At 43.0% G+C, this 12,129-nt stretch overlaps 1 protein-coding gene across 2 annotated transcripts in view; it reads left to right on the top strand.

Moving 5' to 3' along the window:
* The window catches only part of TTC12 (tetratricopeptide repeat domain 12), a 46,423-nt gene that overhangs the window by 15,437 nt on the left and 18,857 nt on the right, over positions 1–12,129 (top strand). Inside the window, exons 7-12 of one of the 2 annotated variants that reach the window (XM_082661175.1) lie at positions 1,736–1,807; positions 6,754–6,814; positions 7,244–7,432; positions 8,562–8,631; positions 9,374–9,462; positions 11,579–11,747. In XM_082661175.1, coding sequence (XP_082517301.1) covers positions 1,736–1,807; positions 6,754–6,814; positions 7,244–7,432; positions 8,562–8,631; positions 9,374–9,462; positions 11,579–11,747 — 650 coding nt within the window. The remainder of the gene's footprint in view (positions 1–1,735; positions 1,808–6,753; positions 6,815–7,243; positions 7,433–8,561; positions 8,632–9,373; positions 9,463–11,578; positions 11,748–12,129) is intronic. The other variant, XM_082661174.1, reaches the window with a different exon arrangement.

The following is a 12,129-nucleotide window of genomic DNA, read 5'->3' as shown; positions in this document are numbered from 1 at the left end:
TGCCAGAGTTTCCGTTCCCTTTGACAGTTCCCTTCCTGCTTCCTCAGTTCCATCCTCTGTGAGTTCTCCAGGGTTCACTCCACAGCTCCCTGCCTTTCTTCCTCCTACAGTTTCTCCCTCAAAGCTCTCGTCTCCTCTGTCAACTGTCATTCTTGCAAATGGCTCTCACATCTGTATTTCAGCTGCCCCCCACCCCGCAGGTTTCCATGTGATTGTCTTTGCATCCTCTGAAACACAGTATGTCTTTGTTAGACTGTATGTCTTCAGAGTGGATTTCCTTCTACTCAACTGCTATAGCACTTTTCTGAGGGAGATCTGGTGTCATTTTTAAGCCTTTGGGTCCTGGAGTCAAATGGCTAGATTTTAATCCCAGCTCTTCCACTTAGTTATCTATGTGACCTTGAACCTCTCCAACCCCTAGTTTCCTCATATGTGAAATGGGGTTAATAATTATCTCTACTTCATAGAGTTGTTATAAAGTTTACATGAGGTAATTCATGTGAACCATATGGTCAGGACTGAACAATAACGCACTAATATTATTACCGTCATTCACTTAGCAACGAATCAGGAAACGATATTCATGAAAATGCATCTATAAAGGCCTCTCCAAATATAACAATTATTGTTACCCCTTCTATTATTCTTTAGCTTTTCTTTAAATTTTCCTTTTTGCCCTGAGATGGATTGCTTTTGCTGTAACTGCAACAACAGCAGCTAATCCTCTATTACCTGGTACCACAGTGTTTTACGCACATTCCCTCCTCACAGTGGCCCAAGAGAGGCACTATTATGATCTCCACTTTGCAGATGAGGAAAATGAGCCTCAGAAAAGCTGGGTGGCCTGGCCAGCGTGCCACTTCTGGTGAGAGGCAGACAGGGCTTCACCCAGGACTTTCTAGACGCCTGAGCTTGGACCCTTAACCTCTTTACATCTATACCCCTGATGGCATCCAACCAAGCACAATGCCTGGCACATAAAAGGGATTCAATGAATTAACTGGATGCTTTAAAGTATAGTTTATGTCTTTGTGCCACATCATTCCCTCTGGAGTTATAATAATTCAAAGCAGGCAGGTGCAGGGCCCCCTGTGCAAGCGGTATCGTTTCAGCCATAAGTTTCATAAGTTTTGAAGGGGGCATCCCTCCTGATCGTAAGTGATAGGAACGCAAGTTCTTAGTCTATATGTCATGGTTTATTTCAAGGAAGGAACATAAATATATAATAGTAACCTCAGCTGTTTACGCAGCGTAAATTTTCCTCCCTTTTAATAAACCAGTGGTTCTCAAACTTGGTTGCACATTTATATCACCTGGAGAGTTTAAAAAATTATTGATGCCTGGGTCCTACCCACTAGTATAATTTAACTGATGTGAGTTTCAGCTGGGCCATCAGGACTTTCACAAGCACCTGGGTGATTCTAGTGTTCAGCCAAGGCCAAGAGCTCTTCCGAACTAAAGGTTTCTGGTTTGTGTCCTAGTTGTCTCATTAGATGGAAATGAAAACTGGCAAGTATCGTGAATTAATTTAATAGAGAGCTTACTTGTGCATCCAGGCTCCTTGCAGGCATCAATTAGTTTGGTTACAGATACACAGAAAAGTCTTAATTGTCAACTCTGGTGGCTGTCCTGAGAATCAAAGCACTGCCCTATCCCTATTAGCTGGGCAGTTGGGGGAGGGGCTGATAACTTCAAATCTTCCAGAACATCTGATCAGTGATTCTCTGTTATGCAGTGTGATGAAAAATGCACAAAAGCATACTTCCACATGGGAAAAGCCCACCTGGCCCTAAAGAACTACAGTGTGGTAAGTGCTAGAGGAACCTTAAGTGGCATGTTTGATCTCGGAGCAGTGCTTCAGAGTGTCTCAGAGAAGAGCCACATTCCTCCAAGTTGATGAGATATTAATCCACTTCTTAGTATTTTCCAGGGTAAATCTTAAGATCTTAGAGCTGGGAAGGATGTTGAGTGTCATCTGATAATAGCCCCACCTGCTGTAGAAATCTCTTCTGCAGTATCTTCTACCAGTGTCCGTCCAGTGCCGGGATGAGCATCTCTGGAGAGAAAAGACATAAGCAAAAAGATGAAAAAACAAAATTCACTTGTAATCTCATCTCCTGAAAGTAACCATACAGAGAGATATACACACTAAGATATTGGATATTGTTAATAGCAGCTTTATTGAGATATAGTTCACGTAGCAAACAATTCCCCTATTGGAAAGTATACAATTCAGTGGTTTTTAGTGTATTCACAGAGTTGCACAACCATCACCACAATCAGCTTTAGAACATTTTTGTCACTTTGTCAAAAACACCTATACCCATTAGCAGTCACTCCCCTCCCTTCCACCCCACCCTCAACCCTAGACAACTACTGATCTACTTCTGTCTCTATACATTCGCCTATTTTAGACCATTCATATAAATAGAATTATACAATATGTGGTCTTTAGTGACTGACTTCATTCACTTAGCATAGTGTTTGCAAGTTTCATCCATGTTGTAGTATGTACAGTACTTTTTTTTTTTTATTGCTGAACAATATTCTATTGTATGGATATACCACATGTTATTTATCCATTTGTCACTTGATGAACATTCAAGTTGTTTCCACTTTTGGTTATTATGAACATCCATGTACAAGTTTTTGTGTGGACACATGTTTACAGTCCACTTGGCTATACACCTAGGAGTGGAACTGCTGAGTCGTGATAACTCTATGTTTAACCTTTGGAAGAACTTCCGTCTTGTTTTCCAAAGTGGCCGCTCCATTTGACATTCCTGCCAGTAGTGTATGGTTCCAGTTTCTCCACATCGTGAACAATACTGGTTATTTATTTTTCTTTTCTGTTATACCCATCCTGATGAGTATGAAGTGGTATTTCATAATTTTGACTTGCATTTCTCTGATGGCTGATAATGTTGAGCATCTTTTCACATGCTTATTGGCCATTTGTGTATCTTCTTAGGAGAAATGTCTCTTCAGATCCTTTGTCCATTTGTTCATTAGGTTATTTGTCTTTTTATATTGAGTATAAATATATTCAATATAATATAAATTGAATATTTATATAAATATTCAATATAAAGTAATATAAATATTATATATAGTAATATAATATTCAATATAAATTCTGGATACAAGTCCCTTATCAAATAAATGATTTGAAAATATTTTCTCCCATTCTCTGCCATTCTCTGTGTTGTCTTTTCACATCATAGCACAAAAGTTTTTAATTTTGATGAAGTCTAAATTACCTATTTTTTTCTTTGGTCGCTTGTGCTTTTGATATCAAACCTAAGAAACCGTTGCCTAATCCAAGATGTAAGAGTTTTATGGCTTTAGCTCTTTCATTTGGATCTCTGATCCACTTTGAGTTAATTTTTGTATATAGTGTGAGGAAGGGATCCAGCTTCATTCTTTTGCATGTGGATCTCCAGTTGTCCCAGCACCATTTGTTGAGAAGACTGTCTTGTCTCCCACTGAATGATTTTGGCACCCTTGTCAAAGATCAATTGATCATAAATGCATAGGTTTATTTCTGGACTCTCAATTTTATTCCATTTGTTTATGTCTACTCTTATACCTATGCCACATTGTCTTGATTCTTACAGCTTGTAGTAAATTTTGAAATTGGGAAGTGTGAGTCTTCTAACTTTGTTCTGCTTTTTCAAGATTGTTTTAGCTATTCTGGGTTACTGGAATTACCATACAGATTTCAGGATCTGCTTTGTCAATTTCTGCAAAGAAGCCAGGTGGAATTTTTTTTAATTGAAGTATAGTCGATTTACAATGTTGTGTTAGTTTCAGGTGTACAGCTAAGTGATTCAGTTATACATATATATATACCTATTTTTTCAGATTCTTTTCCCTTATAGGTTGTTACAAAATATTGAATAGTTCCCTGTGCTATACAGTAGGTCCTTGTTGGTTATCCATTTTATATATAGTAGTGAGTATATGTTGATCCCAAACTCCTAATGTATCCCTCTTCCCCCTTTCCCCTTTGGTAACCATAAGTTTGTTTTCTGTGTCTTTGGATCTATTTCTGTTTTGTATATAAGTTCATTTGTATCATTTTTTTTAGATTTTACATATAAGCAATATCATATGATATTTGTCTTTCTCTGTCTGGCTTACTTCACTTAGTATGATAACCTCTAGGTCCATCCATGTTGCTGCAAATGGAATTATTTCATTCTTTTTTATGGCTGAGTAATATAAATAATAAATGCTGGAGAGGGTGTGGAGAAAAAAGGAACCGTCCTACACTGTTGGATGTAAATTGGACAACAGTATGGAGGCTCCTTAAAAAAACTAAAAATAGAGCTACCATATGATCCAGCAATCCCACTCCTAGGTATATATCCAGAGAAAACTCTAATTCAAAAAGATACATGCACCCCATTGTTCATTGCAGCACTATTTACCATAGCCAAGACATGGACGCAACCTAAGGGTCCATCGACAGATGAATGGATAAAGAAGATGTGGCACATTTATACAATGGAATATCACTCAGCCAGATGGAATTTTGATGGAGATTGCATTGAATCTGTAGATCAACCTGGGGATTATTGCCATCTTAACAATATTAAGGCTTCCAGTCCATGAACATGAGATATCTTTCCATTTACAAGATATATTATTTTTAAAAAGAAATTGCCCCCGTTGTACATTTTAAAAAATTATTCTTTGTGGATTTTAATTCTAAAAGTAATACAGACTTATTGTAATAAGGTCAAATAATAGAGAAGTAAAAAGGAAAATATTAATCTCCCCCCTCCACCAAGTTCCATTTACTTATTCATTCATTCAGTTAATTAATTCACTCAGCACATATTTAATGCATGCTTCTATGTTCCAAGCACTGTCCTAGGCAACAGGAATACAGTAGCAAACAAGACAAAATCCTTGACTTAAGGGAACTCACATTCTTGTGGTAGGGGCGACTTGTCCCAAGATAGAAGCCAAATAAGTAGATGTGTAGTATGTTAGGTAGCAATAAGTGTTACTGAGAAAACTAAATCAGGAAGTGGTGAAGGTGAGATTGGTTTTACAGAGAGTGGTCAGGGAGGGCTTCTCTGGAGGAAGGGAAGGAGTGAAGTGAGCAAGCCATGTGGAGATATTATACAGTGGAAGAGTGGTCCAGATAGAGGGCTAGCTAGAATGGAGTGAGCAAGGAGGGGAGTGAGAGGAGATGAGGTGAGCAGGTTGGGGGGGATACGTGGGGGACTGATCCCCTAGGGCCCTACAGGTTTTTGGAAGGACCTTGGCTTTTATTTTGAGTGAGCTGGGAGCCATCAGAGTGTTTTGAGTAAAGGAGAGAAATGATCTGACTCATGTTTTAAAGGATCACTCTGCTGTATTGAGAATATATCTTGACATGTAAGAAGAGAGAACCAGTCAGAAGGCTATTGCAACAAATTATCCAAGTGAGAGATGATGATGGCTTGGACCACGTTGGTGATGATGAAGGTGGTGAGAAGTGCTGGGGTTCTGCTTATATACTGACAGTGAAGCCAACAAGAATTGCTGATAGATTAGAGCTAGGGTTAAAAAGAAGTTGGATACAGGGTTACTCTCTTAGACCTTTTGGGCTGCTATAACATAATACCATAGATCGGGTGGTTTATACAACAAAGGTTTATTTCTTTTGGAGGCTAGGAAATCCAATTTCCTAGTTCTGGAGGCTAGGAAATCCAAGATCAAGGTGCCAGCAAATTCAGTGTCTGGTGAGGACCTGCTTCCTAGTTCATAGACAGCCAGCAGGGGTGAGGGAGCTCTCTTGGGTCTCTTTAATAGGGCACTAATCAACTCATGAGGGCTCTACCCTCATGACTTAATCACCTCCCAAAGTCCCCACCTCCAGATACATCGCGTTGGGGGTTAGCTTTCAACATCTGAATTTTGGGGGGATGCAAACATGCAGTCTATTACAGTTACCATGTTTGATATCCTGCAACACTATTCTCTGTTTTAATGTGATGCTTTTTCTTCAGTTCATTTCTTAATCCTAATCTTCTAGATGAGCCTTGAGCTTTTAAGCTATCTCAGAATGTTTCTTTGTTTTTTGTTTTTTTGGGTTTTTTTTCTGAGCCTTTTCTTTCAGTGACTGGTCGCATTGATAGCCCTGAGGACTGTACTGCCCTAAACCCATCATCATGCCCCATTAACAAGAATCTTTCTTTTCCAGAAACTTTCTATCTAACAGTGTCCTCAGTGAGCCTCTCACGCTCAAGTGTTCTAGTTGACTCTTCCATGGCCAGTGAACAGACCCCTTACCAGCTCTTTGCAGCCTGTACGTTTAAATAGGCAGTTCTCGCTTCCTGTTCCCAAGTCTCTGTCAACAGTGTTTCTAGCTTCATTTATTTCCTTATTCCCTGTGAGCATATCTGACAGGTAGCCTCCTGTTCTTTCTCAGTGCAAATATCATATCTGAATTTTGCATTTACCTTATGATTATTCTTATCCCAGCCAGACATGAGCCACGAGAATTGAGGACTGGATATTTTCCATCACAGGCTGTATCTGACAACACTATTTTTTAAAATAAAATTTGAAATAATACCTGTTGCCCCACAGAACCAAAGAAGCCTAAACAAAATGTCAAATGCATGCTGCGTTCCCCATGCCCGCCTCCGACGCGGGTAGCGGGGGAGGCTGGGAGGAGATAATGATACCCTGTGCCTTTCTTATAATCACCGTTCGCCCCTAACCACTCTTCAAGACCTTGTTTCTTTCTTCCAGTCTAGAGAGTGTTATCAGAAGATCTTAGAAATAAACCCCCAGCTGCAGACACAGGTGAAAGGTGAGACTTCCTGCCGATGTCCTTGTTCAAATTGCACCTCCCCTCTGTGCCCCGGTCCTGGGGTGTCCTCCATGCCTTCTCTGCACTTGGCCGCAAGCACAGCCACGCCCAGCCCTGCACAATCACATCCTCTCATAACAGCCCAGCCTTGCTCCTCTTCCTCTGTTCTTGGCCTTCCTCCTTTTCTCCACCATCCTCCCTCCAAGCCTTCTAGGCAAGGAACAGTGTTGTCCTTGAATAATTCCCAAGATGTTTTAAGATTCCTGGTAGAAACTGTACACGCCTCCTAAAATTTTCCTTGCTGAAGATGAGTCTGAATTATTTTAATGCTTTCTGCCTTTCAGCCTCCCATCCTCAAAAACAGGTTGCTCCATGTGTGGACATGTTGATTGTTAGGGTTTTGTTGTGTTTTCCTTCTTGTTTTGCTAGACTACCTGAATCAGGTAGATCTTCGGGAGAAAGCAGACCTTCAAGAGAAGGAAGCCCAGGAAGCACTGGATTCAGGCACGAATACGGCCGTGACGACCAAGAATCTTCTGGAAATTCTTTCCAAGCCTGATCAGATCCCCTTGTTCTATGCAGGGGGGATTGAAATCCTGACTGACATGATGAAGGACTGTAAGCCAGCGATGTGTGTGGTCTCATGAATATTGTCAGTATAAGGGGACAGAGTTTAGAGGTCTGTCCTCACGAGGCAAAGAATCCGTTCCTCCCTTCCTTCCACCAATATTGATTGAAGGTCTACTATAATGTAGGTGCTAGAGGGGGTGCTTAAGAAACATAACCCATCCCAGCTCCATCCCCTCCTCAGAGCATGCTGACACATGACACACATGCTGTAAACACCACACAATACGACACAAAACACACAGACGGCACACACTCCATATATACTCACAACACACACACACAGCATGTGCTCACTATCATGTATACTTATATCACATACATCACACACACACACACACACACCACGCGTGTGGGACAAATATACCATATATGCTTATATCACATACAAGCACACCACACACATTCACCCCTCACGGGTGTTCCCCACATGCTGCACATACCCGCACACCCTTTGCATACCCCACACAGACCCCGTATACACCACCAACACCCTGTACCAGCCCCACAAATTTCCCCCCAACCATAGAGGAACGGAAGACAGAATTTTGTAGGATAAACTGTAACGTTCATCCCAGTTACACTTAATGGCTGCTTAGGATGTAGAAACAGTTTCAGAGCAAACATCGGCTGTGCTCCTGCTAACGAGAGCCACAGTGCTCTGTTTTATAGTTTCTGTAATTACTGATCCCAGGGCTGAAACCAGTGTTGTTACTCAGTGACAGAATGATGTTTGTACAAATGGATGGAGTCTGATTTCCCTCAGTGTACAGTGGAGGGTGCTCAAACACCCCTGCAGTAGTTTCTTGGAGATTATAGGTTCCTCTCTAGAGCCTGGAAACAGCTCTGAAATAAACATTTATTAAGAACAGATGGATATGCCTGTTCTTCTAGGAGGTTAAGCGGCTCCTGGAGACTCTCTAGAGATTACAGAATGATGAGTTGTCAGATCACTCTTGGGGCTCCCCGGGCTCAGCTCTCCTTCTCTGAACAGGACTGTGGATTGTGTGATCTAGACATTCCATATTGGGTTTCTGTTATCATCTGGCTCTGTGACAGTTAGACATCAGCCAGACCGTTCAGGAGTCTGATGACACGGTTTTCTCTGAACTTGTTTCAGGCACGGAACGAACTTTATTCAGAACACACAATGGATTCAGTATCATCAGTGAGAATGAGGTCATAAGAAGGTAGGGATGTTTGTGAAGACAGCCTGGCATCAAAGCAAGGAAAGACAACCATTTCTCATGAAATCAGACACTCATCACACAGGCAGCGTGATCACTGGGTGGTACTACCTTCAGTCAATACTGGGTTAGGAAAACTTCCCAGGGTTCCTCCAAGCACTTCAGAGTCAGAGAGATGGCCACTCTTGCTGGTTTCCCACCAGTTTTTGCAAGATTGCTCTTTGTTCTTGTCCTCTTTTGGACTTTGCTGATCATAACAGGAAATGAGATCAGCTGGTTCCTGGCTGATCTCATCTATCATTGTATCTGAAGAAAGACCCCTATGGCAGGAGGTAGTTTGCTAAATTTATTTTGTATTTCAACTGTTCTGGTGCAGTTCCCATGGCTTAGGACACTGGTGTGGGTCGGAGTCACCGGCACACGTTTGTGTGTGTGATGAGGCTCACGAACCCTAAGTGGTCTGCTGGCCCATCACAGTTCATTGATCCTGCTGCAGCCAACGCCCCGCCCCCTGGCTCACCACCCTCCCTCTGTGTAGACCCAGCTTCCTCGGCTGCATCCTTGTCCTGGAGCTCTCAGCTGAGGTCCTAGCAGTCCCTTTTGGTCCTGGTGACCTGCGGCTCTGGATTAGGAAGTGACTTTCTTAAACCCACATTTGAGGAGTCTGGAGGTGAAATAAAACCAACTGAAAGGAAGATCAAGACTGATTTGCAGTTTTAATATTGCTCTCCCTTGCCCATTGTAGGTGCTTTTCCACAGCAGGAAAAGATGCAGTGGAAGAGACAGTATGCGTGTCTGTTCTCAGGCTCTGGCAAGCGGTGTGCAGTGAGAACGGTAAGCCAGGGAATAACCATCGATCATCGTTAATGCGCTGGTAATGGGAGGGCTACAGGGCGGGGGTGTGGGCAGGCAGGATTGTTCCTCTAGGACAGGCCCTGGAGATGGCGGTCTAGACCCTCCCCTGGAAAAGCATATGGATCAGAAGCGAGACCTGCGCTGCAGTCGTGTCTCCGGCAACCTCGCAGCCGTCTCCTCAGTGGGCAAGGTCACGGTCAGCATCATGCGTGGCCTCATCACCTGGGCACTTGCCCTGGCTCTTTGCAGACTAGTGATTTCAGCTCGTGCACTGGCAGTGAGGCAGGCAGAGTTTTTCCTTTTCTGTCTGCTGAAAAATAGTGCTCCCTTTTTGCTGACCACAGTACCGGTTTCAGCATCATGAGATTTACAACCATCCCCGCCGGCCTCTTGTGACACTGATTAATTAATGCATAATATTGGGACAGTAACACGCTATGGGGAGTTATTTACCGTAACTCTTCCTTTTTTGCATATTAGCCTCTTCTGGGGTTCACTGAGTTTTTGTACAATCTTATCACTTTAGTGACCTCAATAAAAATTTTAGGTATTTCCCTCATTTTTTAAAACAATTGTATTTTTTTTTTAATGAGGGGAAAATGTTTGACTTTGGACACGAAACAGTGAAAATGGGAAGAGTGATAGCTGTGTGTGCCATGCACAGGCTTCTGTGGGGAGCTGTCGAGAGAGCTTGTAAATGCAGCTTGTAAACGATTAAATGCTGAATATGAGGTAATACGATTTTCTTCCTGATTTAGTAGGGTGGAGGAATCATGTTAAATTCTAGAATTCTTAAGTTCTAGAGAATCAGGGGGACTCTTCCCTGCAGGGAATTACGTTCAGACTAATATCCTAACCAAGGTGCCCTGCTACTTGTAGATCACTGCACCGGCTCCGAGCAGTGTTTTTGCAAATCGCCCTGCCCAAGGGTTAGGGAGGCAGGCTTGGTGACCGGGCGTTTCCTCAGTATGAATTGGACATGCTTCCCTCCGTGCAGCCCAACTTCCTCACCCTGCAGCCCACTTTGGTTTCTGTGAACCTTGGGGTCACATCTTTCTTTAGTATCTGGAAAAATACTGTCGGACACAGCCTGTGACATACATGCTGTATCTCAGATCAATGAAATCTTGGTATATCCAATTCAGTAAATACAGGGCAGTTTTTAAAAAGGACAAAGGAATGCTTAAAAGTAAAGACGTGGAAATATGTCTGTGATATAGTGCTGACTGAGAGAGCAAAGCCAGTTTCAGGGTAGGATGTATCATATTTTAACATTGTTCATAAGAAGGGTGAATACTAGCCCCCTTAGGGAAAGGGCTTACCTGGAGGGGATACGGACGAGAGAAGAGGACTTTCATTTTCAGCTGTATACACGTTGTGTTATTTGAATTGTTTGCACTGAGCTACTTTTCATTTTTATGTAAACTAAACAAACTCTGCTCTGTTTCATAGCTTAGCCTCATACCCCAGCCTGTACCTCTGCCTGCTCTCAAATTCACGTACCTCGTTAGAAAATGCACCAGACGAAAGTGGGGTGCGGGCAAATCTGATGCCACCGCCCTGGAAATAGCTCATGGTCTAGGAAGGGGAGCATTCTTTATTAATTAATGTTCTCATGTGATCGTTCTAGTTTTCTAGAAAAAACTCAAATAGTTGCTTTGGCCATTATATGAAAATAGATGGTCTAAAGCTCTTCCACCGTTTAGCTGATTTCTTTTCCTTTCCTCACATTTCTGAACACCGTACGCTGAGAGGCCTCTGGCCAGAATAGTGGTAATAGCTAATGTATGTGTGCCAGCCCCTGTTCTCCGCACCATCACGTATTAACTCACTTGATCCTCACGATAACTCTGTTATGTTGGTCGCCTTCCTCGTCCCACTGATAAGAAGCACGGGGGTTGATGACTCGGCTAAGGTCGTTTCTTGGTCATTCAGACCCTGCAGTCTGGTTCTAGAATCCATGCTCTTACCCTTCATTATCCTGCCTCTCAAATGCATGGGGAAGAGTTGGGTTTCCCATTGAGATGTGGGGAGACAGAACTGGTGTGACTGCTGTCATGGTCTGCGCTAGACGGACGTGCCCTGTGTTTTGCAGAGGAGAACCAGCGCCTACTTGTGCTGCGCCCCGACATGGGCCAGCTGCTGCCCTCCCTCTTGGCCTCCAGGGTCCTGAACATCCGGCAGCAGACTCTGGCCCTGCTGCTGCAGCTCGCCCAGACGGAGAATGGACGGAGCCTGATCATGGGCCACCTTGACCTGACCGGGTAAGGCTCTGCGCTGTGGGTGGGAGCTTCCCGGCAACATCTCAGTCCTTACCTGCCACATTAACACCTGCCTGGCTCCTGTCTCATATCTCTGACGGGAGAGGTACCAGCCTACCAGATTAAGGATCAGAAACAGACTTTCTGAAGAGAAGCCTTTGAGAAGAACACTCCCTCATGAGGACCTTCAGGACACACCTGTCTGAACTTGGTACCATGGACAGTGTCACTTCTCCTGAGCCTGTTTCCATCTCACAGACATTGCAGACCTTGTAAATATGGCAGCACTTCCAAAACCAGCAACTGGGAACCCAACTGTAAAATAGGCTATTTGTTTCTGCCCTTTTAACCTCAGTCCTGGCTCTACCCTGTTCCTGTCCTTACT

The sequence above is a fragment of the Grampus griseus genome (assembly GCF_964374135.1).
Source record: "Grampus griseus genome assembly, chromosome: 8".
Classification (NCBI taxonomy): Eukaryota; Metazoa; Chordata; class Mammalia; order Artiodactyla; family Delphinidae; genus Grampus; species Grampus griseus.
This window is presented reverse-complemented; position numbering and strand designations above follow the sequence as displayed.